This window comes from Corythoichthys intestinalis, chromosome 12 (genome assembly GCF_030265065.1).
Source record: "Corythoichthys intestinalis isolate RoL2023-P3 chromosome 12, ASM3026506v1, whole genome shotgun sequence".
NCBI lineage: Eukaryota > Metazoa > Chordata > Actinopteri > Syngnathiformes > Syngnathidae > Corythoichthys > Corythoichthys intestinalis.
The window spans coordinates 46,873,572-46,900,942 of record NC_080406.1 but is presented as its reverse complement, the minus strand read 5'-3'; the positions used below and the strand labels follow the sequence as shown (position 1 = coordinate 46,900,942).

General features: G+C 39.0%; 1 protein-coding gene across 6 annotated transcripts in view; it reads left to right on the top strand.

Annotated features, from left to right (window-relative positions):
- LOC130926717 (microtubule-associated protein 2-like) overlaps positions 1 to 27,371 on the top strand; it is a 120,045-nt gene that overhangs the window by 76,702 nt on the left and 15,972 nt on the right. For 2 of the 6 annotated variants that reach the window (XM_057851823.1, XM_057851820.1), the window contains 8 exons: positions 3,609 to 7,145; positions 7,234 to 7,470; positions 10,367 to 10,504; positions 12,982 to 13,043; positions 14,239 to 14,379; positions 14,514 to 14,655; positions 14,858 to 14,914; positions 18,385 to 18,692. In XM_057851823.1, coding sequence (XP_057707806.1) covers positions 3,609 to 7,145; positions 7,234 to 7,470; positions 10,367 to 10,504; positions 12,982 to 13,043; positions 14,239 to 14,379; positions 14,514 to 14,655; positions 14,858 to 14,914; positions 18,385 to 18,692 — 4,622 coding nt within the window. Of the gene's footprint in view, positions 1 to 1,683; positions 1,954 to 3,608; positions 7,146 to 7,233; positions 7,471 to 10,366; positions 10,505 to 12,981; positions 13,044 to 14,238; positions 14,380 to 14,513; positions 14,656 to 14,857; positions 14,915 to 18,384; positions 18,693 to 27,371 lie in introns of all 6 variants that reach the window. The other 4 variants (XM_057851817.1, XM_057851821.1, XM_057851819.1 and 1 more) reach the window with 4 other exon arrangements.

Below are 27,371 nucleotides of genomic sequence, written 5' to 3'. Positions count from 1 at the left end.
ATTACTACTCAATTATTATCCTCATTAAATGTTCTAGATTGCACACAAACAATAACCGAAATAAACTGACAAACAATTCAACCAGCATGTTTCCAAACGCAGCAGTACAAAAATACGTTTCCCATAATGCCTAGTGTGGCTTAGCTCACTGACAACTACCCTATTAGCGAGCACCTGTAGCCGAGGTAAAAGTCAAACATTGCTATAAAAGTTTACAATCATCGGCAGCGCAATGATGCGACACCAAATAGGATTTTACAAATCACACCAGTACAAAGCTCAAACAGGAGTCAACAGTTGTGGAAAGGTAAATTTAGCAAGTGTACATATCGATAGCCTGTGAGCCCCTGGCGTGACGAAGGTTTGTTTGGGAATGACGCCATGATAAAGCCAGTCTCTGCGCAAATTGGTATCCGAAGTAGAATAAATATATTTTCGACTTAATTACTGTTTTGGGTACAGGAGCATTTGATTATATACCTATTAATCTTAATAAAAGTCTTAACAACTGGGCAGGCTCTCTGGGAACACATCACAGGCAGCACAGTACAGTAGTATTCTGTGCAAAGCGTCAGTCAATTTCAACACACGCTAATTGGTCACGTGAAAAATAATGAAAACTGGACAATTTCATGATTTTAAAAAACCCTGCTTGACGCCACGGACAAGATGTATAAAGTGGAAATGTCCGGGCAAAAGAGGATGTTTGGTCACCCTATGTGAACTTAATTACAAATGCATACACAAACATATATTAGCTGAAACAACTTACAGCCTTATGTGGATGTGCAGCTATCCTTTATCCATGTCAGAAGTCTTGAGTCTGCTTCTCAGTCATAGAAGGCGACAGTCCAGCCAGACCCAACGCTGCCACCAGAGGGCAGTGTATCATTCATCATTAAATAAAATACAATACCTTAGGACTTTTTGGATAGTTATTTTAAGATTTAGGAGTATTTCAAGGGTTAATTCCGACTTCCGTGGAAATTCAGGCTACGGTGCCTGCGTAGGAACGGAACTCCTTTATTAACCAGGGACTACCTGAACTGAACCTGAAGGGACTACCTAGAATTCATACTCATATGCAATAGACCATGCCAATGTGTGATGTAGGGTTGTCAGACGTATTGAAAAGTACCGAAGTATTGATACTGAAATGTTGGATCTGGATACGTTACACGACCACAGGAGTTTTTTGTCATGGGGTAAATTTTGATTTTGTACACTTGATAGTAATGCAGATATTTTTGAATTTTCCTTGTTAACTTCTAGGCTGCCAGTGACGGCGCAAAATGTTTAATCCATTTGAACTGGGAGGGATGGCAGCGAATGAACGAATGTTCATTCGCTGCCATCCCTTCCAGTCCAAATGGATTGGATGTCTAATAGTGATAAAATCATTTTTTTTTAAATCAAGTTTTTAAGAGCCGTATTATTGGATTGACAGACTTCATTAAAAAGTATTTATTTTAATTTATACAGTAGTGCAGTAGTTTATACAGTGAGTTTTTAAGTATCGATATCAAGTTACAAATGTTAGTATCGTGCCAACAGTAGTGTGATATATGTGTGAACACTTTGGATCATCTCAAAGTGTGCCTTCATTGGTTGTGTTTTCACACTGCCCAAGTCTGTGTTGCCTGTAGTCTTAATGTGTACCCCTCTCACCATGTTTTGGAGAAGAAGAGACCATGGAGGCTCTTACAGCTGAATACGAGGAGGAGGTTGAAGAGGATGATGATGTTGAGGAGGAGGAAGAGGAGGAGGAGAGTGCAGAGGCAGCTCTTGATGAGCAACAATGGAGTGGGGAAGAGTCTGACCTGGACATCCCCGAAGCAGAACTTTTAGAGAAGGGAGAGAACGTAGACAAGGCCCAGGCTGAGGCAAGTAGTGCGCCTTCAGAAAGCTCTATGGACAAAGAGGAAGTAGAGGGTGAGGAGAGCCCTGAGACAGGTGTGTCTTCCCCTCTGCACACCTTGCCTGCATGTTCCAGCTCGTACACTGTATATGAATGCCCGATGTGTCAAGAGGCAGGGAATTTTGGCATTTTCTAGGCGGAATGGCAAATCATTAGCCCCATGCACTGCTGTGTCTGCAAGGCAACACAGGCCTGTTAGTGGAAAAAATACACATTATTTTAACTTTAACCTGGTTACATTGTCATAGCTATGCCTGTGTTTTCTTATTGTTGCTCTTTTTTTGAGGCTGGCTCTTCTGTACTGGTATTAGTATGTGTTGCACCCGCAATCATGCTTCGGATCACCAGCTGTAAGCTTCCGGAATTGTCATGTATACACTGATGGCTTAGTGCTGGTATGCCAGTGCATTGCATTTATACAATCTTTCATAATTATATCAGTGTTCATTCATTGGCAGGGGATTTAACGTTGGCTCTCATTTTTCAGACATTATTATCGCCACCTTGTTTGTCGCATCTTTTATCGGTGTTTATCGTTTTTCAAAATACCAAGTCATCCGGTTAGCTTTTATTACAGTTTGTTACATATTGCATTTTCATTCACAACCATTCAGCAGTTTCTGCATATAATACAGTATTTTAAATTACGTAACGTATTCACTGCCATTGACGGCGATGGACGTCCAAGGCCAAAGGCGTCTAACTCAAGGCCTAGGGGCCAGGCCTCATTTTGTGTGGCCTGCAGTAGGAAATCATGTGCATTGAAATCAGAGAATATTTACTATTTTTCCCCCTTTTTAAAAACTTTCTAAAACATTAAAAGCTAATTTATCTTAATGTCCTCTTTTGTACTTATTAGCTTGTTGGCTGCCATTGACAACGATAGATTCATTCAGTCATTCATTCATTCATCTTCTGAACCGCTAATCCTCTCGATGGTTATGGGGGTGATGGAGCCTATCGCAGCTAACAATGGGCAGGAGGCAGCGTGCACCCTGAACTGGTTGCCAGCTAGTCGCAGGACAACGATAGATGTCCAATATATTTTTAAGCTGGGAGGACTGCATCTGAATGCTTCTCTTTCAGTGCCATAGAGGACAGTAGACATCCAATTCCTTTTTGACTGGGAAGGGCGGATGAACGAATGTTCTTTGTCCCTTCCAGATTGGACGTCTTGCTCTGTCAATGGTGGCCACTAACTTAAGAGGAGCACTTCTAAAATCACAGATCGCTGCTAGCCCTCCTATTCAAAACACATTAGATGTCTAGCGCCATCAATGGCAGCCAATGAGTTAATGATATATGGCAGTTATTATTGACCTGCATGTTCATTTGATCAAAACTATGTCAAAATTAAAATATTTTTAGCTCTCATTTTTGACAAAGAATGTCTGAAATTAACATTTTTGCATGGATGTCCATTCCATGAATGATTGTTTGTTTTCCATCAGTCCACCTGACAGTTGCCTCATGCCGGTACTATTACATATCATGCCATATTTCCATCGATCTCTGACTTGGTGGACCTCATTCTTTGGCCGTTCTTCTTCGGCGATGGCCGTATCATTGTGCTGTAAGTTTCTGAGGAGAGCTTTGCCTGTCTTAAGCCTGGCTATATAAATATCACCGCATGCCAAAGCAAAACCTTTCCTATGTGTTCATAACAACCAACTTACAGATCTCCTTTCAGCTGTGAAGATGGACTCGGAGAAACCTGGAAGTGAGAAAAGTGGTTCCATGAGTCCAGACAGCATTGGGTCCGAGAAACGTCCAGAGGAATTTTCGGAGCATCAGACCCAAGGATTCTTTGCCGGAGAACGAATCGTACCAGAGAGCCCCACCGCGGATTTGCCCAGTTTTGCGCATTCGAATGTTCACGTCCAAGCCAAAGAATCTGCAAAGCCAATCACTCTTCAGCCCCTTTATGGTGAGCCACTCACAGTTTCAGAGAAGCAGCCATCTGTGGAGGTAGTAGAGTTCAGCAGCCTCGGCTCCCCTTCTAATTTCTCTTCAATGGGAGTCAGTGTCGAAGGTGGAAACTTGACAGGTGATGCAATGTCAGCATATTTTGAAACATCAGCCACTGATCTGCATGTGTCCCCTCAGGGTAAAGGTGAGGGTTATTACGAACTAAGCAGAGTCAGTGAAGAAATGAATACAGCTGATTCCAAGACTCAGAAACCTAGTTCGACAGTACAAGAGTGTAGTGAAAGGCAAAATGTCGACACTCCAAATTTTTCAGTTTCTGAAAGGAGTAATGATTGCAAGCTTTCTCCGGGTAAACTGGCCTTGGAGCAAAGGAGCTACTCACTAAATATTACCATTGGAGCAATGGCTCAAGGTGGCCAAGAGAAAATGAGAAACTTTTCTCCATTGGCCACTGATATCCTGACGTACACTAGTGGAAGTCTCGATGAGTCAGCAGATTACCTCCCAATCACAACCCCCTCTGGAGAAAAGCCACCTCCCTTCCCTCCACTAATCCTGGAGACAGCAGCTTCAATCGCTTCTGATTCATCATCTCCTCCAAGGACTGCTGAAGGCATTTCAGACCCCAGCCCTGAACCAGAGTCCCCTAAGTCCCCCGTGTCACCCCAGCCATGCGAGAGCAGCCCGAAGAATGAACCAGTCATGGCTCAGGACTTGCCTGAGATGTTAGATCTTGCGGAGTCCCGCTCGAGGTTGTCCTCTGAAAACACTGACCCAGAGATTGTGAGGAGAAAGTCATTTCAGGGCTTCCCTGATGACATGCTGTCTAGCTTTGCCACAGGTGAGCAAAGCCCTGGACTCAAAAAGAGTGACAGTCAGCTGGAAGAAATGGGCTATTGTGTATTCAGTGAATACTCAGGCCCTATGCCGTCTCCTGCTGACGTGATTAGCCCAACAAACACTTCTACACAAGTCTTCACTCCTGCTGATCTTGAGGAGAAAGTTGCCGCGCAAGCCAGGAAATTAGCAGTTCGAGACGCATCGGTGGAAGACACGAACCAGACTGTAGGCTTGGATATCAGTGAAGAAAAGGAAAAGAGTGAAGCAGAAAGAAAAGATTCATCCGAAGAATGTCAAAAGAATATCAATGACCAGCTGATTACATCTGTGAGCGAACAGTTAAAATCACCCAGCCTGCCAGGGGAGACATTTGTGACACCCACTGTCACTGTGACTTTAGAAGAAGGAGGGAGGTCAGGTAGCGAGACAGATCAACAAGCCAGTGGTGAAGGCTCTGCCTCTGAAAGTGAGATTGCTGACTACGAAAGGCAAATTCGTAAACTGGAGATGGAGGACAGGCCTCTCAGTTTGGAAGAAGAACGAGAGTTGCAGGAGCTTCGGGAGAAGGTAAAGCTAGTACACCAGGAGGCGTACGAAGAGGTGGACGCTGAAGATGTCTACCAGTTAACTGGGGTGGCCAAGGATCGCATTGCCAGGCCTGTCAAAACATCACCCACTTCCTCAGTGGAAAGCAATATTGATGATGATAAACTACTTTCGCCAGTGCTCTCACCATCCAAACTTAAACAAAAAGAACTTTACGGTTCCCCCAAAAGAGCTGTGTCACCAGTGCTAGGAGTAAACAAAGAAGCTAAAGAAGAATTAGATAAAAAAGTGAAAGAACCTAATGAAAAAGAAGCTGAGGAGAAGAAAGAGGTTGAGAAAGAGGAGACCGAGAAGAAAGCTAGAGAGGAGACGGAAAAGAAACTGAATGAAAAGAAAGAAAGAGAGGAGAAGGAAAAGAGGGAAAAGGAAGAAGCAGAGAAGATTCAAAGGGACGAAAAAGAAAAAGAAGAAAGTAGGGCTAAAGAAAAGGAAGAGAAGGAGAGGATTGAGAAAGAAATGAAAGAGAAGGAAAGGGAAATGAGAGAAAAAGAAGAAGCAGAGAGAATAGAGAAGGAAAAGAAAGAAAGAGAGGAAAAGGAAATGAGAGAAAGAGAAGAGGCAGAAAGAATGGAGAAGGAAAAGAAAGAAAGAGAAGAAAAGGAAATGAGACAAAGGGAAGAGGCAGAAATAATGGAGAAGGAAAAGAAAGAAAGAGAAGAAAAGGAAATGAGACAAAGGGAAGAGGCAGAAAGAATGGAGAAGGAAAAGAAAGAAAAAGAAGAAAAGGAAATGAGAGAAAGAGAAGAGGCAGAAAGAATGGAGAAAGAAAGGAAAGAAAAAGAGAAGGAAATAAGAGAAAGGGAAGAGGCAGCAAAAATAGACAAAGAAAGGAAAGAAAAAGAGGAAAGGGAGCTGAAAAAAAAGGAAGAGGCAGAGAGAATGGAGAAAGAAAGGAAAGAAAAGGAGGAACGAGAAAGGGAGAGGGAAGAGGCTGAGAGGATGGAGAAAGAAAAGAAAGAAAAAGAGGAGAGGGAAATGAGAGAAATGGCAGAGAAAATAGAGAAAGAAAGGAAAGAAAAAGAGGAGAGGGAAATGAGAGAAATGGCAGAGAAAATAGAGAAAGAAAGGAAAGAAAAAGAGGAAAGTGAAATGAGAGCAAGGGAACAGGCAGAGAAAATTGAGAAAGAAAGAAAAGAAAAACAGGAGAGGGAGATGAGCCAACAGAAAGAAGCAGAAAGGATTGAGCAAGAAAGGAAAGAAAAAGAAGAGCAGGAGATGAGGGAAAGGGAAGAGGCAGAGAAGACTGAAAACGAGAGGAAAGAAAAAGTGACAAGTGAAGCGGAGAGAGTGGTGAAAGAAAAGGACGAGCAAGAAAATTCAGAGGAAGCAAGGAAAGAAGAAAAGGAAAGAGAGGACAAAAAGTTAAAGGAGACGCAAAATGTTGAAGAGGCAAAGCTTAAACTTGTCGAGAAAGAGCAAAAGGAAGAAGAGTTAGCTGCTGGATCAGTTGCGGTAAAGGAGATGGTTGAGACTCGTGCTGCCATCGAATCCGTGGTTATGGTGGAAGACGACTTCATCACTGTGGTCCAAACCATTGATGAAACCGATGAACCAGGACACAGTGTTCGGTTCTCTGCTCCCCCTGAAGCCTTGTGCATACCTGGTGGGGAAGAGCAAGAAGAAGAGGAGGACGAGGAAGAAGAGGGTGATGAAGAAGAGTCTGTGGAGTTAGCCCAGGAGGCAGACATTGAGCCTGGCAGTTTTGAGGAGGTTTGCGACATTCCTGAGACTCCTGCATCTCCTCAGAGAGAAGCTCCAAACATCGAAACAGAAGAGCCAACTGAGAGTTTTGACAGAGATGAAACCACCATGGATGACTCCATCCTGGACAGCTCTTGGGTGGACACACATGGTGAGGCTGTCTGAAATGTTTTCCAATGTCTATGAATAACTTAAAAAAATAATAGTGGTGCTGTTGTTGTTTTTTTTTTTTTGGGTAGCAGATGATGATAAGAGCATGGCTACAGAGCATATACAACCCTTGCCAAAGGTGCCTAGCCCTGTGAAAACGTCCACTGTGGTCCCAAATAAGCAGACGCAGCAGAAGAGAACAGAGAAGCATGAAAAGCCAGTCAAGCCTAAAACGAAGGGCGGGCGGGTCAAAGGCAGACTCTCCACTCCAGAACGCAAACCGCTGCATAAGGAACCAGTTTACATCCCTCGAGAAAAGAAAAAAGGTTATTTCCTTTTCAGTTGTGTAACTCTAATACGCTCTCTACAGATGTTTTCTGTTGCAGATCATTTGCCGTAATTTCCACACTCTATACCGTAAATACACCTCACCTGACTAAAAGCCGCATTTGTACGTCTTAATATGGGATAGTTACATAGAGGGATGTTACACAGAAACTTTGATTGATCAAATATGTATTTATTAACAAAATTAACATGCTGAGTGGGCCTTCCGCTTGCATGCAGTGGTCTGTAGTGGGTGCCACACACAAGTACCACTCTTGTTCTCTGAGGCATTCTGAAACCATGAAACCCTTTAAAATGAGTCGTTACATTAACAAAGAGAAAAAAAAGAAAAACAAAAAACAAACAAAAAAAACACTTTACCTTGACCCCTATGCTTGCAGCGGGTGAAGTCCTCTTTCAAATCCCCATGTTAGGCTATTTAATTAACTCAAGGTTAACAGCTAGCAGTAGTATAGCATGGCAAAAAACCCACAGCTAGCCGTAAATTGTTGTGTAATGGTATCAAGCATCCGACGGAGCCTTCGTCGGCAATAAAATCTTCTGAGTGCTGGTTGAAAATGGATAATCGGTGCTAGCATAGCCTCCTCTTGTCGTATCAACCAGTGGATATCAATCCATTCAAAATTCTTCCTTTGTACCAGTACAAACAGTGGTATGAAAAAGTATCTGAACCTTTTGGAATTTCTCACATTTCTGCATAAAATCACCATCAAATGTGATCTGATCTTAGTCAAAATCCCACAGATGTAAAAACTGTCTGCTTTAACTAAAACCACCCAAACATTCTTAGGTTTTCATATTTTAATGAGGATAGCATGCAAACAATGACAGAAAGGGGAAATATAAGTAAGTGAACCTTCCGCCTAAGGAGACTTAAAGACTTAAAGAGCAATTGAAACCAATTTTTACCAAACAATTTAAGTCAGGTGTGTTCCCAATCACTGATGAGTGGTTTATTGCTGCCTTGCCCACTATAAAGCACACACCTGATAAGAATCGTCTTGATGAGAAGCATTGTCTGATGTGCATCATTGCTTGGTGAAAAGAGCTGATAGAAGACCTGCGATCAAGGATTGTTGATTTGTATAAAGCTGGGAAAGGATACAAAACCATCTCTAAAAGTCTGGATCAATCGAAAGTCAGAGAAGTTGTCTACAAATGGAGAGAGTTTGGCACTGTTGCTTATCTCCGAAAGGAGTGACAATCCACCAAAAATGATGCTAAGAGTTCAGCGCAGAATACTCAGAAAGGTAAAAAAAGAACCCTAGAGTGTCTGCTAAAGACTTACATAAATTACTGGCACAGTCCAATATCTCTGTGCACACATCAACCATACGTAAAACTATGGCCAAAAATGGTGTTCATGGGAGGACTCAACAGAGGAAGCCACAGCTGTCTGAAAAAAACATCGTTGCTCGTTTAATGTTCGCAAAAAGGCACTTGGACACTCCACAGAATTTTTGGCAAAATATTTTGTGGACTGATGAAACCAAAGTTGAATTGTTTGGGAGTAACACACAATGTCATTTGTGGTGGAAAAATGGAAAAGCTCACCAACATCAACACCTCATCCCCACGGTGAAGCATGGTGGAGGGAGCATCATGAATTGGGGCTGAATTCAGGGCCTGGACAACTTGCAATCATTAATGGAAGAATGAATTCAAAAATTTATCAGGGTGTTTTGCAGGTAAACCCTAGGCCGTCCGTCAGACAGTTGAGGCTAAAAAGAGGATGGATGCTGCAACAAGACAGTGATCCAAAACACAGAGGTAAATTCAGAATGGTTTCAGAAGAACAAAATACACGCTCGAGAGCGGTCAAGTCAAAGTCCAGACTTGAACCCCAGTCCGATGCGGTGGCATGACCTAAAGACAGCGATTCATGCCAGACATCCCAGGAATCTGACTGAACTACAGCAGTTTTGTAGACAAAAATGGGCCTAGATTAGTCCTGATCGATGTGTCACACTGATCTGCATCTACAGGAAGCGTCTGGTTGAAGTTATTGCTGCCAAAGGGGGGAGGGGGGGCACAAAATATTAAATGTGATGGTTCACATACTCATTTTTCCCCCATCTGTCATTGTTTGCATACTATCCTCATTGAAATATGAAAACTTATAAATGTTTGGGTGGCTTTAGTTAAAGCAGACACTGTTTTTTCATCAGTGTGATTTTGACAAAGATCAGATCACATTTGAGGGTGATTTCATGCAGAAATGTGAGAAATTCCAAAAGGTTCAGAAACTTTTTAATGCCACTGTAACAGTGGACAAAAATCCCCAGTTTTTGATGAAATTTGACGAAGCGGCTGGCAAGCTTTGTCAGCAGTGGTAGCTGGCGAGATATATAACAATCTGTGGTATAAATGCACTTCAAGTGTCAACGTGATGTGGCCGGCCACGGAGCAAAATTAAATTACAATAAAAAGTTGTTTTATTTATTTATGTATTTATTTATTTTACGAGAAAACTTGAAGCTTGTTTGTTTAAAAAATAAAAACGCTTTGTTACAAAAGTTGCAGGGTTCAAGAGTAGTGGCTTACAGTCCGAAAATTGCAGTACTTGGTAAAGCTTTTGGACTTGAACTCATTGCCTGCCATTGACAACAATAGATAGACCTGGAGGGCTAACTGTGATTGCTCATGTTTTTGTGCCATTGGCGGTACTAGTAAGACGTCCGATCTATTTTGACTCGGAGGGGCAAATGAACGAATGTCCTACCGCTGTCAATGGCAGAAAATGGGTTAATAGTAAAGTGAAAAACAGTACAACTGAAAAGGATGATTTGTTGATTGATAAAACATGCAAATGTGTTTGATGGCTTGATTTTTTTCTTTTTGATGTCTCCTGGTTCATGCAACTAATTAATATAGCTGTGATAAAGAAAACCGAGTGCACCAAAAAAATGGAAGCTCAAACTCTTTCCCCATCCAAGAGGATTGGACCGAAACAAGTTGTCCGGCAAACCCGCCCCACCCAACATCATTCCTGTCCTAGAAGGAGACCCACAGGTGATGCATTACTTCTACTGTCATGCATGCAGTCATTTCTTAAGGGCAAGATCCGCAAATACTGTATGTTACATTTGGTGTTGGAATTCTTGTTGGAGTTTTTAAGGCTATATTTTCCTTATATCGGTTTCTGCTTTTTATCCTAGTAATGTTTCTTGCTTTTTGTTATAATAACATTTTATCGTGTTATCTTTTAATTTGGCTTCATTTGTGTTTTCATATTTTCATTTTTTCCAATGAGAAGCACTTCTTTTGTCCTTAATACTCTTTATTTAACCACAGGATTAACATGTTTGTGATTGTAACATGCATAATATTCTCTGCATGCTTCTATTGCATACCCGAGTGCTGTTTAACCCTTTGTAGGGCAAGTGTTTACACTTAGTAATTTAAAAACTTAGCTTCATAAAAACCTGGTGTCCACATATATGGTGTATGTTTTGTATTGTGCTGGAGCGTATGCCAGGTATGTAATAATTGATTAAGAAAAAACAATAATAACAATTTTTACTAAATAAAGAAAATAATTTCAGTGTTATCTTTTTGTTTATTATTATTATATAAACGTTCATTAGATAAAAGAAATTTAAATATGAGAATATCTACTCTTTTTTTAGGCTTTTTGAATTTTCTGAAAAACATTAAAAAAAAACTAAGTTTAAAAAAGAAATTAAAAATTAGTATATATTATTTAAGTAAATATGTAAACAGTTAAATGATGTATTCATATATGAATATAATGTCAGTAAAACAAAATTTAGATGAATAAAAACAGAAATGCACAGGCATAGACTTCACTATCAGTTGATGGGAAACGAGGTTCGGCCGATCCGTAGGTCCGATCTGTATTTTCAAAAACTTAAAATATTTTCAAAACCAAAGCAGCTAGCGACCTAAAACCAAAACAGGCACCTCCCTTTGGCATATACGAATCTCCATGAAAAGCGACATAAAAAAGTTAAAAGTTCTTCCCTAATGAAATCCAGTTTAATATTTTTTTATTCAAGTATAGCAATACTTAAAATAACTATAAAATTATCAAATTTTACGCTAGATGGACAAAAATCACCAAATGCGGAGATAATCAGCTATATTTTCAGGATCGATTGCAATACTTAACAAATCATGTAAGTTTTTGCCCAAAATAGCAACTTAATTTTTTTTTTTTTTTTTTTGGTGCAATTTTTCAACAGCTAGTAAATCACTCAGTTTTCACATCAGAAACTTAATATTTGAGTAAAGCATGCAAAATCATCTTAATTTTACTCAACAAAAGCAAAACTTATTTAGGTTGAATTCAGATGTTACTATTACCTTAACACGGAGGATCGTCTAGTCGGCTTTCTGGCCTTTGTCTAGATTGAAAGGTTACATAAAATAAAACACGTGAAAGGCGTTTTTTTTTTTTTTTTTGTATGGACGCAGAAATGTCCAAATTACTACTTTTTTGCCCAAAAAACGGGCATTTGGCCGAAAATTACCTGATCATTTGAATGTAAACTTACGCTACTGTGAATGGATACAATATGGCGGCCATTACAAAACCAAGAGCTTTTTAAGTTGCAAATTTTGTCAATAAATGCGCACATATCCAAAATTTCTATAGATATGAACATAGAACAGTCTAGAGTCTTGGCTAAAAGCAAAAAAACGGTCATTTATCATTCATTTTACGTAAATATTTCGAGCTGAAATTACGCTACTGTGTGATCCAATGTGGCAGCAGTCACAAAACAAAGAGCCTTTTAAGTTGAAAGTGCATGCATGGGGCTCGTTATATAATAATTACCTTGAATCTTCGACCAAATCACTCTTAAGACAATCCTGCCTGCTTGTATGGAGTAAAACATTCATCCTGTTTCCACCTAAATCCGGCGTTTGTGTTTGAGTCTTTCACAATGAACGCCAACTCAGCTCTGTCTGGGTTGGCCCCCAACAGGAAGGCGTGGCGCAATGTTTGTGGGAGCTGTCTTGTCAACTGATAGTGAAGTCTATGGCACAGGTTATGGCCCCAATAGTTAAAGTTAACAAATAATAAAATAGCATTAATAACAAATAACGTTTTTTTTTTTTGGTTTTTTTTTTGTAATTCACTTTTTTTTATTTTTAATATATATATTTTGTAAATTAATAAACATTTTCGGTGCGAAGAGATTAATTGTAGTTTTATCTTTTCATTTAAGAGATAAAATAAAATATAATACCTTAAATAAATAAGAATATTTATTGTTTTTCTGTTCTGTCTGTTGTTCTCCAAGTCCAAATGGATTTGATGTCTAGCGCTGTCAGTGGCAGCCAATGAGTGGGCAATAAAGGGTCAAAGCCTACAAAGTAGTTCTTATTTATGACTTTACCGTGGACTATACTGTATCATTCAGCATACTTTGCAAGATTGGCGCAACATTGTGTTGATTCAATAATTTCATCTTTCTTTACATGGATAAGTTTTATCAACATGAAGTCTTTGTCTTTTTCAGAGACAGTTTCTGACAATCGTCAGCCTCTCACAGTTGCAAGACGGTCCTGTGACAGAGCAATGGTGAGTGAATTCCGTTAGGCCTAACAATTTAGTGTTAGATTTGGCAACAGACCATTTAGGAAAAATTCATATTGTATTCAGTTTGGATTTTTAATATACAGTACATTCAAATTTTAACTGTCCTTAATACGCTTTGGCATTTCTATTTATGTTCCAATTCTAGAATCCTCATTGGTCACACACATTGGTACTTCCAATTGAAAGCGTGTGTTTTGCCAAGGAGTTCAACATATTATTTTAGTGCGCAGCTCAGTATTTTGCCAAGAATTGTTAAAAAATGGCAGTTATTTTTACAGCCACCATTTTGGCATCAGGCAGGTTTTTGTTGCCAACCATCCTACGCAGAATGGCAATAAGAATGTTTTGTTCCAATATTTCTAAACAACCTTACTGGGGTATTAAGACATTTGGGGGGGGCATTTTATTTTGGTGGACTTTCATGCCCCTACTTCAGTCTGTGTTCTTTAGTTTGTTGTTACAGATCTTTTTTCAAAAATAACACTGGTATTGATTTTATTATGTTATCTATAGCCTCAAAGGTTGATTATTGGATTTTTTTTTTTTCTCGCTATTTTTTTCTGAAAGATCAAATTCAGAAAACTGATGTGATGATCATATTTTATGATTTTGTAGGGAATACTGCCGACCTTTGTTGCTTTTAAAGTCCTCATCTCTGCATAAATATGACATCACATGTCAGTTCTGATGCGTTTTGCTTCATATTGTAGGTTTAAGTATTTACTCATTATTTTACAAAATGGCTGTGTTGACTGCACAGTTAATGGATTTGTTTGCAGGAGTTATTCATTTAAAGTCACTGAGTAGGTGTTAAATTACCTTGTGACATTTTTTTCTGTGACTGCTTCACTCCTCCAACATCATTATGACAATTATTGTGTCTAAAAAACTGAATGCATGCATATCCTAAATGTCACTGAAGAACAATAATCAGGCATCATTTTGTTCAATTTTGAGTTGTGCGGCCATCTATCTATCTGTCTTTCACCAATATCTGCTGGTAATCTCAAAGCAGCAGATTTGCCAAGGGAACTCATTGTTTATATTTTTGGTTGAAGCTATTTTAAATTTCTTTGACATATTCACCAAAAAAAAAGCTCCATGAACCAGCGTTATCTTCACCCTTGTCATCCTGTGCCTTGTGTTTTGGTGCTGTGCCACTCACCCTCCCCCCCAGGGCCTCATTTGTGTACCATTTCAGTGCCATGCTCAGCATTTTGCCCTAACAAAGCCACACACCTTCATGTCCACAATGGTTACCTCATTAGATGGACCACGTCCGCCCACAACATCAGTATTTACAACCCTCAAAGCCAAGGTAGGTGGACTGTAATGTGGCATTTAACTGCAAGGATTCCAAGAATGAATGAAAGACATAAATAAGCCTACTGTAAACAAACTGTCTAGAGTGTCTGTCGTCAGCTAAAGAGAGCATTTGTTTTTGTATCACAGGATGGTCGATCACAAAGCCCTCATAAGAGATCTTCAATGCCACGGCAAGCCTCCTCTCTTACTCGCCGTGCATACCATGAACATGAAGACAGTTCAACCTCCATTACCAGCTCTGGTTCAACAGCGCCACGTAGACCCACAGGTAGACTGCTGTTCCTCTAATGTTGGTTTTTAGTTACTCCTTCAGTCAATATTTGCATGAATATTAATACTGTATGTGAGGGCTCATGGTAGATTGTGTGAAAAAGCTTTGCTATGTTGTGTAATAGATAATCACCAAGATGTCACACGTTTGCATAAAATGTTCTTGTCCTGAAATTAATTTTTTTTTCATCATTTTTCAGCCTGCCGTGCTGTAATGAGGGCAGAACACAGGACAGGTCGAGCTCCCAGTATGACAGGTAGGGAGACTTTAGTATTTTTGGCATCTTAGTTCATGGAGTTCTTGGTTAGTGATGAGCACCTTCCTATGACAGTGATGCTGAAAAGCAATATCGTCTATCATTAGCCCATAGCATCCACATATGTGGACAAGACCTTTTGGGTTATATAAGGGAAACACTACATGCAAATGTATTTATTTATTTATTTATTACTACTATTATTATTATTTATTTAAATCTCTTTTGCAAGAGAGTCCTGGCCAAGACAGGCGGGGGCCGCACAAACACAGAGTTGCACAAACAAACACAGTTAAAAACAAAGCACTAAAAGCAGTTCATAAAATAATAATAATAAAAAACAGAATCAGCATCTACATCTCTCATAGCATCTACTGCCAAATGTACTTGCTTCCAGGTCTTTCAGAAGAGCCTTAAAGGCAACCTTGAATTTAAAGACTTGTAGGCTCTAATAAGCCACAATTGTTCTATTTTACTAAAATATGTTAATAGAAACACATAAAATATTGCCATTGATTTAAAAATCTCTAATTGTAGTACATGTTTTGACCTACGGAGGGCGCCATGTTTTATGCGCGCAATAGACACTCAGGATGAGGACGTAGTTTGTCACCGTCACTAGAGGAACACTACCGGTGTTCTGCAATTCCTTCTTACGCTGCGAGACGTCAACACATGTGCACAACGGTTAAAAGCGGCGAGTACTTACTATTTGTGTTTTTCTTGAGTTTTTTATTACCTTTCATTGCCTCCAAATACTTTTTGCATGTCTTTCCCTCTCATACTTTTAAGCATAGTGTTTTCTTGTGGTAGCTTTAAAGCAGATTGTTGATCTGTTGACCACATTAGTCACGTAGCGTATTTAAACCACCCTTATTTGATATTACTATGTTTAAGTATTTTCTTAAGGCATCTTTAGTATGTTCTGTATGTATGCATCTAAACAAAACAAGCTGAAAGCGCACTTTGAGTGTCAAATTCGCCTCTTGTAGACGTTTCGCCGGTGTCGCACATTTTGGCAGAACACCGGTTATGTCCTACTCTCGTCACATCTCATCCAGTCTTTCCTGTTCATTTTGCTTTTGCTGCTCGTTTTGTGAAATATCGATAGTGCTGTCATGCTCATTAATGTTCTTCTCGGGTTCAAATTGAAAGGGCTGAGCAGATGACATGCTTATGTCGTTAGTGTCATACTCTGGAAGCCCGGCAGCGTAACCCAGTGACGTCACCGCCCTGCGACAACAACAACAGTGGCAACCTACTAGTTAAACTAATTTTACAAATTGTATAAAAACGGAAACATCAAGAGGGGTTTTAATCTGAAATTATTTTAACTCATAATAACGTTAATCTTTTAAGTACTACAAGTCTTTCTATCCTTGCTTCCCTTTAAAAGCATCAAGTTACACTATATCCTGTAATTTTAGGGTTTTTTTGTAGCTCATTGCGTGCAGAAGGGGCAGCATAGCTAAAAGCCCTGCGGACCCTCATTACAGGCAATAAAAACTAGTCCTGAGACCGAAGGTTCTGACTTCCAGTGCTTTTTCGTGTGAGATAATTCCCTAAGTAAGATGGAAGCAGGCCAAGAATGGTCTTATAAACAAAGATAGCAGTGAAAGGAGTTTACAGGTGGACAGAGCAGACCATCCAATGAGCAGTGCAGACAGTATCCAATGCATGAAGACAATGAGCAGATGAACGTAAATAAAGGACATCGCCGTAGTCAAGTACAGAGATAAAAGTTGATTCACCACGCCTCTTTTTGGAATCGAAGGAAAAACAGGCCTTGTTTCTGAAATAAAAACCCACTTTCAGCTTCAATTTTTTGACCAAATGCTAAATATGAGATTTAAAAGACAGCGAATAATCAATTATAAATCCAAGATACCTAAACTGTGACACTGTTTCAGTTTCCATATCCTGAACAGTAGTAATTGATGGGCCTGTATTTCGCCCTTGTAAAAGTCATGAATTTGGTTTTCATCAGCATTTATAAGAAGCTTCAGGGTAAAAAGGGTACACTGTACATTGTTAAAGTCAAGCTGTAACTGGCAGAGTGCCTGATTTAGAGTAGATGCAGAACAGTACATTACAGTCTCATTTACATAAAAATGAAAATTTGCCTCAACAGCATTTTGATGAACACAATCATTGTAGATAATAAAAAGTAAAGGCCCAAGGACGGAGCCCTGAGGCACACCAGTTTTAGTATTGAAAGGCTGGAGGTAACACTTTTGACCTGCACATACTGTGATCAGCCTGATAAATACTGCTCAAACAACAAAACAGTCTGTTTTGAGATGCCAATGTTCACACGTCTTTGAATAATTGTAGGACTGCAGCTACGAAATATTTTAGTAATTGAGTACTCTACTGAAAATTCCGTCGATTCATCGAGTAATTGGATAGAACATATTTTTTTAGGTAAATAAATATACATGGGAAAACAAGACATTTCACCTAGTATTGAACCATTTTTAGACAATTAATGTCTTAATTTTAGATGTACATTGTTGAAAACATCCAACAATTGAATCTCAGATGTGACTAAAAGGAAAAAACAAATTCACTGCATTCACTCAAAAAACTTACTAGGTATTACAAAAAATAAAAAAATAAATGAATAGCACACATCACTTAAAAGTTTTTCCTACGTGTTTCCATTAAATTTCCATTTATGTCAAGCTATTTTTAAGATCTAAGTTTTTAAGTTTTATCCATCAATGACAACTGAGCTAAAATTGACAGTAAGCTTTATTAAGTTTTTATTTAACACCCTCATCGCTCTGCAGTGTTGTGTTCTTTTACAGATTAAATAAAGCCTGTATGTAAAACATGTTAGCCACGCATCAACAGTAGTCATAATTAACAGAAAACTAGCCCTCTGCAGGGCTAACGTTACGTTAGCAAGGTACAGTAATGTTAATCTTATTTATTAGCGCTACGTTCAGCTTGAAATGCTCCCAAACTTTTGACATTTTCAGCTTTTTTTTGGTGCCTTTCTTTTCGCTTCGTTGATGTCTTCGTTGTTATATCTATATTAATGACAAATAAATCCGCCGCCTCTGTCTTCTTCCTGTACGCATGTGACGTCAGCGCGTTGTGCCGCATTAGAAGTAGTCCGGGCAAAACGTCATGCTTAGAGCAGGGAAATTAAACAATTCCTTGAGGCAGAGAAAATTCCTCGATCAATTTTTAAAATCCAGTTACCGGTTACTCGAATTATTTGAGTAACCGTTTCAGCTGTAAAGAATACAATGATCAACTGTGTCAAAAGCCTTCGACAGATCAATAAACGGGGCTGCACAGTGTTGTTGTTTTTTTTTATTTTTTATGTAAGGATTCAATTATATTTTATGATGAATGATCGCAGCTACCCTCCCAATGCAAATGGATTGGACGTCTAGCGACGTAAATGCCAGCCAATGAGTTAAAAGAGGAGGTCCTAACTACAGCATTCTTTTCAACAGTTTCAGAGCCACTACGCTCCCGCTCAGCCCGCAGTGGTCACTCCACGCCACGTACCCCTGGCTCAAGCGCCATGACCCCCGGGACCCCTCCCAGCTGCTCATCATCCTCAAGGACCCCGGGAACCCCTCGCTCCCTCAGCTTGATGTCCCATGAGAGGAGGGTGGCTGTGACCCGCACGCCGCCCAAATCCCCCGCCACCACTCCTAAGCAGCTTCGAGTTATCAACCAACCTCTACCTGACTTCAAGAAGGTCCGGTCCAAGGTCGGCTCCATAGACAACATCAAGTACCAGCCAAAAGGGGGACAGGTAACGTTCAAATCTTGTATGTAGTCCACTCTCGTCCATCATCTAACTAGTACCGAACTTCTTTCTTTAGGACTGTATTTTCATAATGTAGATTTTAGATGTTTTTTTCATTTTGTTTTACTCTTCTTCAAAGCATTTGCCTTCCATCTCACATTTCTGCACCTTTAATTTTGGTTGTATCATAAACATCTAAAAAAAAGTAACTGGTAAGATAATGATGATGTAACATTTCAACCTACTTTAACCCTTTAAAAGGCACTTGTTCATCTCATTGACTGCCATTCATAGACGTCCCATCCATTGTGACTAGGGGAGGCTGGCAGTGCTGCTAAACCTTCCAGCCTTCAATGGAACTGAATGATGAGCATTCACAGCTATTCCTCCCAGTGTAAAATGAACTGGATGCTTATCTTTGTAGATGGCAGCCAATAATTCAATAGTACATTTTTTTTTTTTAAAGTCAACCTAAGGCTGGGTTCATATGGAGGTAGATTTGTGTCTTTATTATTCAATCAAAAAAAAAGTTGCTTCAATCAAATAAAAAAATGCTTCAATCAAAATATATATTTTCAATCGAAGAAAACGTCTCTTCAATCAAAAAAATGTGTTTGAATGCAAAAATAAATTTAAAACTCAAAAAAATATATTTGAAAACTATTTTTCTTTGATTGAAAAATTTTTTTTTTTTTTTATTTAAGTCAAGTTTTTTTTGATTGAAACACCATTTTTGATTGATGTTACACCCCCGTACCAGTGCCCTATAATCGGCTTGGACTCCAGGAGACTCCGATGGCTGGATGGAGACCTGGTGGCCAATGGCCATTATTCTTGCTTCATACTTTTATGCCATTGGCCCAATCAACTGCCACTCAAACACACCGGAACTAGCGTTGAAGTTGAATCTTTGTGTCAAAATGATTCAATCGAAAAAAAGTGCCTTCAAAACTTTTCCCACTTCAAAAAAAAAAAAGTGTGTTCAAAACTTTTTCCACTTTGAAAAAAAAAGAGTTTAAAACTTTTTGCTTTTCAAAAAAGTGACACTTCAATAAAAAAATATATATATTTCAAATTTAAAAAAATATTTTCAAAAAAAATATATTTTTGCAAATGATTTTTTTCTTTGATTAAAAATAATTTTTTGATTAAAGCAACTTTTATTGCGATTGAATGATTTTGACACAAATGTCCTACCCCTTATATGGTTCAAACACAAAAAGGATTGCTTCAATCAAAGAAAACAGTTTGAATGAAAAATAAAGTGTTCAAATGCGAATTTCTGAGTCTCAAATATTTTTTCACATTCAAACCTTTTTTTCTACAATTGAATATTTTTAAAATTTTTGATTGAAGTGATTTTTCTTTTGAAAATATATATTTTTTGTTTGAAGCAACTTAATTTTTGATTGAATAATAAAGACACAAATGTCCTAGCCAAAATGTGGTCCCAACGCAAGATTACATGACTTCAATCAAAAATGGTGTTTCAATCAAAAAAAACTTGACTTAAATCAAAAAAAAAAAAAATTCAATCAAAGAAAAATAGTTTTCAAATATATTTTTTTGAGTTTCAAATTTATTTTTGCATTCAAACACATTTTTTTGATTGAAGAGACGTTTTCTTCGATTGAAAATATATATTTTGATTGAAGCATTTTTTTATTTGATTGAAGCAACTTTTTTTTTGATTGAATAATAAAGACACAAATCTACCTCCATAGGTTCACACCACAGGTCTTCATGCACAAATCCGATTTTTTCGTGTTTTTCTTACTCAAGTGAGGCATTAACTTGACGGTCTGAACGGAAATAGTCGCATAAAAGTGAACCATTTCAAATACGATCTAGGTCACTTTCGTATGTGGTTGAAATCCGATCTGGGCCACATTTTTCCAGAATGTGGTTGTGGTCTGAACTGTCAAGTCCCCCAAATCAGAATTCATGCAGCAATTATGTCAGCAAAGAGTGAGCGAGACATGGCGCTACGGTAGTGATGGAGCGTTAGCACTAGCGCCTAGCTTGAACGTGGTTTTTAGGGAAGAGGCGGGCTTGACAACAGTCGAACTGAATATAAGAATGAATATAAGACTAAACGGGGTATTATTAATGTGTTATTTGTGTCCTCTTTTTGGAAATCAATATATGATCACCCTTGAATGACGTTGAGCCAACATGTGTCATTTTGTTAATGTGTCATTTATTTTGATGCTCCTGCGCATACGGGTCAGTTTACTCAGCACATCTCGGACAGCGAATCAGTGCGCCTGCTTGATACATGAACAGGCTCAATGACCAAAGGCAGTCTGAACGGGCACGGCAAAAAAAAAAAAAACAGATATTACAAAAAATCTGAATTGTGCATCAAGACCTGCAGTATGAACCTAGCCTTAGAGTGCTATTGGGGGCCATAACTAGAGTTTATTGCTTTGTTTTATTCATCATATGAATTTTGTTTTGAGTAACATTTTACTAACTTATAGTGTTATTTATTCATTAAAAAAAAAAAATATATATATATATATATTTTTTTTTTTTTAATTTTTTTTTTTTTTAAACTAATGATTAGTTATAAATATAGTGTTATTTATTTATAAAAAAAATGTTATTTAAGTATTATTTCAAAAAATGATTACTTATAAATAAATATATATATATGTTAGTGATGCACGATAATGAATTTTTCAACCGATACCGATAACCGATAATTTCCTCCTCATTCCAACCGATAACCGATAATGTCAAGCCGATAATTCTATTAAAAGATTTATGTAAAATTTTAAAGTATACACAAAAGAAAATATTACTGTGCAAAAATATAATTTATTGCTCTTTTTTTTCAACATAAAGTATGAACAAGTCGTCAATTCAAACATCTAAATAATGACAGATTGTCTGACATTGTGTAATGGTAAACCTTTGGCAACAACTACTTACAGAGTAAATACCTAAGTTGCACAAAAATGCGTTTAAAAGTAAGCCATTCCTAACATATATAACATTAATCCGCTGCAAAACACACCTCCTTAAAACTAGTCAGTTTTATGTGTAAATCTATTGGCAATAAGTGAAATTATCTGCCATCGCTTCAAGTGTATTTCTCTCAGATTTCTTGGAAGAAAAATAGCTAGCTGAAAATAATCTTAACAGCCTTGTTTTAAGCAATACATTATTATACTTAATCCTAAAAAAAAAAAAAAACTTGGAAGAAGGAAAGATTTTGAATAATATTTGTGGCTACATAATATTGATTTAAGAATTTGATTATCTACTGTGACTGTAAATGAGCAGAGAAATAAGTTAAATAATTTGAAAAGTGATTGCTAATGTTATATGCTTTGTTGCACACTGTGAAAATGATTACCTCAAAAGAGCGAGATGTCATGTACCCATTCTGCAGCGCTTTGTTTACATTTGCGGCTTTCATGACATTTGTGTTACAGCAGCTAAACTGCTACACGGCAGTACTATTTGGACGGAGTTGGAGCTCGCATCCGCGTGCGTGTTGTTTTGTGCCTGAGTTTTATTAAGCCGAAAATAAAGGCAGCGTTACAAAGTCATCTGACCGCTCGTCATTTCACATTCTGAATGCATTATTTACTGGCTGACTTCGTTTTCTCCATGTTTAAATTATCTTATAACCACTGTGCCGTCATGATAAGCTTGCTTACCGGACATCACTTTTTCATGAAGAATGGTGGTCGTATAAACTGCATTACTTTTTTATCCAGGGCTCTCGGGTCATTTCGGTAAAAAAAAATAGTGTCTCGTCTCGGCGGCAGCTACGTTCGTACTGGATAATCCGCCCGCCCCGGCCGGTTCGCCGCGGCGTATTCGGGTCCTGGCCCTGCTCGCACGCCGTGGGGGAACGCTCGAGAAACCGGGGTGTTCGCCAGAGGTCCCGAGGCCGGGGAACCGGGCTCGGCCCGCCCCGGGCCTGCCGGACTGGCCAGAGCGGCGGGCTCCGTCGGAAGACGGCTACTTGCCGACTATCGGTCTCCAGTAGTGCCCGTGTTTAGCCTTAGATGCGAATTTACCACCCGCCTTGGGCTGAATTCCCAAACAGCCCGACTCTGTATCGTCACAAGCCCTGTAGTTTAACTTAGTGTTTACAATAGCTTTAGCATTCCTGCTAGTAGCAGCCTCGTATTTTTCCAAAATTCTTTGTGATGCAGTTTTAAATGGCTGCTGGGTTAGTGGTTTTGAATGAGGACGCGTTGTTTTTGCCTCGTGGAACTTCTACGGTACATGTTTTGCAGATGGCGAGAGCGTCGTTTTTTTAGTAACAGCCGCCATAATATTCAACTATTTTTTGTCGTGTAACTCCGCCTCCTCAACCCCTCCTCCCTCAGGGGCTTCAGAGAGGGGAAGGGTTGAGGAGGCGTCGTGCTGAATTCTTCGGTTGCGCACATTTGGAGGCTAAATCAAGTATATAATTAACGGATTGCATTATCGGTTGAATTTTTTTATTATCTGGATTATCTGTGTGACGTCATAATTGCCATTATCGGCCGATAATTATCGGTGACCGATATTATCGTGTATCTTTAATATATATTAAATATCACAATATGTTTAATATATATTAAAGATACACAATATCACAATATCTTTAATATATATTAAAGATACACGATAATATCGGTTGCCGATAATTATCGGCCGATAATGGCAATTATGACGTCACACAGATAATCGAGATAATAAAAAAATTCTACCGATAATGCAATCCGTTAATTATATACTTGATTTAGCCTCCAAATGTGCGCAACCGAAGAATTCAGCACGACGCCTCCTCAACCCTTCCCCTCTCTGAAGCCCCTGAGGGAGGAGGGGTTGAGGAGGCGGAGTTACAAGACAAGAAGTAGTTGAATATTATGGCGGCTGTTACTAAAAAAACGACGCTCTCGCCATCTGCAAAACATGTACCGTAGAAGTTCCACGAGGCCAAAAGAAAGCGTCCTCATTCAAAACCACTAACCAAGCATCCATTTAAAACTGCATCACAAAGATTTTTGGAACGAATACGAGGCTGCTGCTAGCGGGAATGCTAAAGCTATTGTAAACACTAAGTTAAAGTACAGAGCCTGTGACGATACAGAGTCGGGTTATTTGGGAAAGCAGCCCGAGGCGGGTGGTAAACTCGCATCTAAGGCTAAACACCGGCACGACTGGAGACCGATAGTCGGCAAGTAGCTGTCTTCCGACGGAGCCCGCCGCTCTGGCCTGTCTGGCAGGCCGCCGCCTCGCCGTTGGCGGGGCGGGCAGACCCCGGTTCCCCGGCTTCAGGACCTCCGGCGAACACCCCGGTTTCTCGAGCGTTCCCTCACGGCGTGCGAGCAGAGCCAGGCCCCGAATACGCCGCGGCGAACCGGCCGGTGCGGGCGGATTATCTGGACGAACGTAGCCGCTGCCGAGACGAGACACTATTTTTTTTTTACCGAAATGACCCGAGAGCCCTGGATAAAAAAATAATGCAGTTTATACGACCACCATTCTTCATGAAAAACATGCCAATCACATTTTCACCACGTACATTTGGAAAAGTGATGTCCAGTAAGCAAGCTTATCATGACGGCAAAGTGGTTAGATGACAATTTAAACATGGAGAAAACAAAGTCAGCCAGTCAATAATGCATTCAGTATGTAAAATGACGAGCGGTCAGATGACTTTGTCACGCTGCCTTTATTTTCGGCTTAACAAAACTCAGGCACAAAACAACACGCACGGAGATGCGAGCTCCAACTCCATCCAAATAGTACTGCCGTGTATCAGTTTAGCTGCTGTAAAGCAAATGTCGTGAGTGCCGTAAATGTAAACAAAGCGCTGCAGAATGGGTACATGACATCTCGCTCTTTTGAGTTAATCATTTTCACAGTGTGCAACAAAGCATATAACATTAGCAATCACTTTTCAAATTAATTTAACATATTTGTCTGCTGAATTACAGTCACAGTAGATAATCAAAACTTATTGGCACTTATTAACACTTATCAATTTAAATATGCACATTCCTGTTGTAATGAAATAACAATAATATTCTGTAGCCACAAATATTATTCAAAATCTTTTCTTCTTCCAAGTTTTTTTTTTTTAGGATTAAGTATAATAATGTATTGCATAAAATAAGGCTGTTAAGATTATTTTCAGCTAGCTATTTTTCTTCCAAGAAATCTGAGAGAAATACACTTGAAGCGCTGGCAGATAATTTCACTTATTTCCAATAGATTTACACTTAAAACTGACTAGTTTTAAGGAGGTGTGTTTTGCAGTGTATTAATGTTATATATGTTAGGAATGGCTTACTTTGAAAGGCATTTTTGTGCAGCTTAGGTATTTACTCTGTAAGTAATTGTTGCCAAAAGTTTACCATTACACAATGTCAGACAATCTGTCATTATTTAGATGTTGGAATTGACGACTTGTTCATATTTTATGTTATAAAAAAAGCAATAAATTATATTTTTGCACTGTAATATTTTCTTTTGTGTATACTTTAAAATTTTACATAAATCTTTTAATAGAATTATCGGCTTGACATTATCGGTTATTGGTTGGAATGAGGAGGAAAATATCGGTTATCGGTTGAAAAATGTATTATCGTGCATCACTATTATATATACATATATATACACATACATATACAGTGGTATGTAAAAGTATCTGGACCTTCTGGAATTTCTCACATTTATGCATAAAATCACCATCAAATGTGATCAGATCTTTGTCAAAAAAACACAGATGAATAAGACAGTGTCTGCTTCTAGGTTTTCATATTTTATTGAGGTTAGTATGCAAACAATTACAGAAGGAGGAAAAATAAATCAGTGAACCATCACATTTAATATTTTGTGGCCCCCCCTTTGGCAGCAAAATCTTCAACCAGACGCTTCCTGTAGCTGCAGATCTGTTTGGCATATCGATCGGGACTAATCTTGGCCCATTCGTCTCGACAAAACTGCTGTAGTTCAGTCAGATTCCTGGGATGTCTGGCATGAATCGCTGTCTTTTGAATCACGGTCATGCCACAGCATCTCAATGGGGTTCAAGTCTGGACTTTGACTTGGCCTCTCCAAAACGTGTATTTTGTTCTTCTGAAACCATTCTGAAGTTGATTTACCTCAGTGTTTTGGATCATTGTCTTGTTGCAGTACCCATCCTTTTTTTAGCTTCTACTGTCTGACAGACGGCCTAAGGTTCTCCTGCAAAACATCCTGATAAACTTTTGAATTCATTCTTCCATTAATGATTGCAAGTTGTTCAGGCCCCGAGGTAGCAAAACAGCCTCTAATCATGATGCTCCCTCCACCATGCTACACGGTCTGGATGAAGTGTTGATGTTGGTGAGCTGTTCCATTTTTCCTTCACACATGACGTTGTGCGTTACTCCCAAACAATTCAACTTTGGTTTCATCAGTCCACAAAATATTTTGCCAAAACTTCTGTGGATTGTCCAAGTGCCTTTTAGCGAACATTAAATGAGTAACAATGTTTTTTTTTTTTAGACAGCAGGGGCTTCCTCCGTGGAGTCCTCCCATGAACACCATTCTTGGCGATAGTTTTACATATAGTTGATGTTTGCACATAGATATTGGACTGTGCCAGTGATTTCTGTAAGTCTTTAGCAGACACTCTCGGGTTCTTTTTTACCTCTCTGAGTATTCTACGCTGAACTCTTGGCATCATCTTGGGTGGACGGGCACTCCTTGGGAGAGAAGCAACAGTGCCAAACTCTCTCCATTTGTAGACAACTTCTCTGACTGTCGGTTGATGGACATCCAGACTAGAGATGGTTTTGTATCCTTTCCCCGCTTCATACAAATCAACAATCCTTGATCACAGGTCTTTAGACAGCTCTTCTGACTGAGCCATGATGCACATCAGACAATGCTTCTAATCAAGACAATTTTTTACCAGGTGTGTGTTTTATTGTGGGCAGGGCAGCTTTAAAACACTCATCAGTGATTGGGCACACACCGGATTTAAATTGTTTGGTAAAAATTGGATTTAATTGCTCTTTAAGTCTTCTTAGGCTGAGGGTTCACTTACTTATTTTTTCCCCCTTCCCTTCTGTCATTGTTTGCATGCTATCTTCATTAAAATATGAAAACTTATAAATGTTTGGGTGTTTTTAGTTAAAGCAGACAATGTTTTTTCATCTGTGTGATTTTGACAAGGATCAGATCACATTTGATGGTGATTTTATGCAGAAATGTGAGGAATTCGAAAAGGTTCAGATACTTTTTCATACCGTTGTAACCAGCAGAGCACTCAGAGCAGACCTCTGACTCATTTTCAATCCTGTCTGACATTTGACCTCATTACCTCAAAGTTAAATCATCCCCGATCCACATCACAAACATATCCTGCAAGTTTGATACTATCCCTTTTTCATTCTTCAGTTATTTTAAACACAAATATACAGACAAACAAACACAGAATACAGAATTAAATAAGTCACCTCCGCTTTCCCTAAGTTTCACCTACTTGCAGATGTAATTATAAGGGAGACCTAGCATCAACACATCTAGTCATCACATTTATGTCATGTAAACCACACTTGTAGAGCAAATGTAAATCTTAGTGCCAACATGGCGCAAAACGTGATGTCTGTGTACGCAAAGACCACCTCAATCCCCCAAAAATGTATTTATTATTTAGTTCACGTAAACTGGACCAAACTT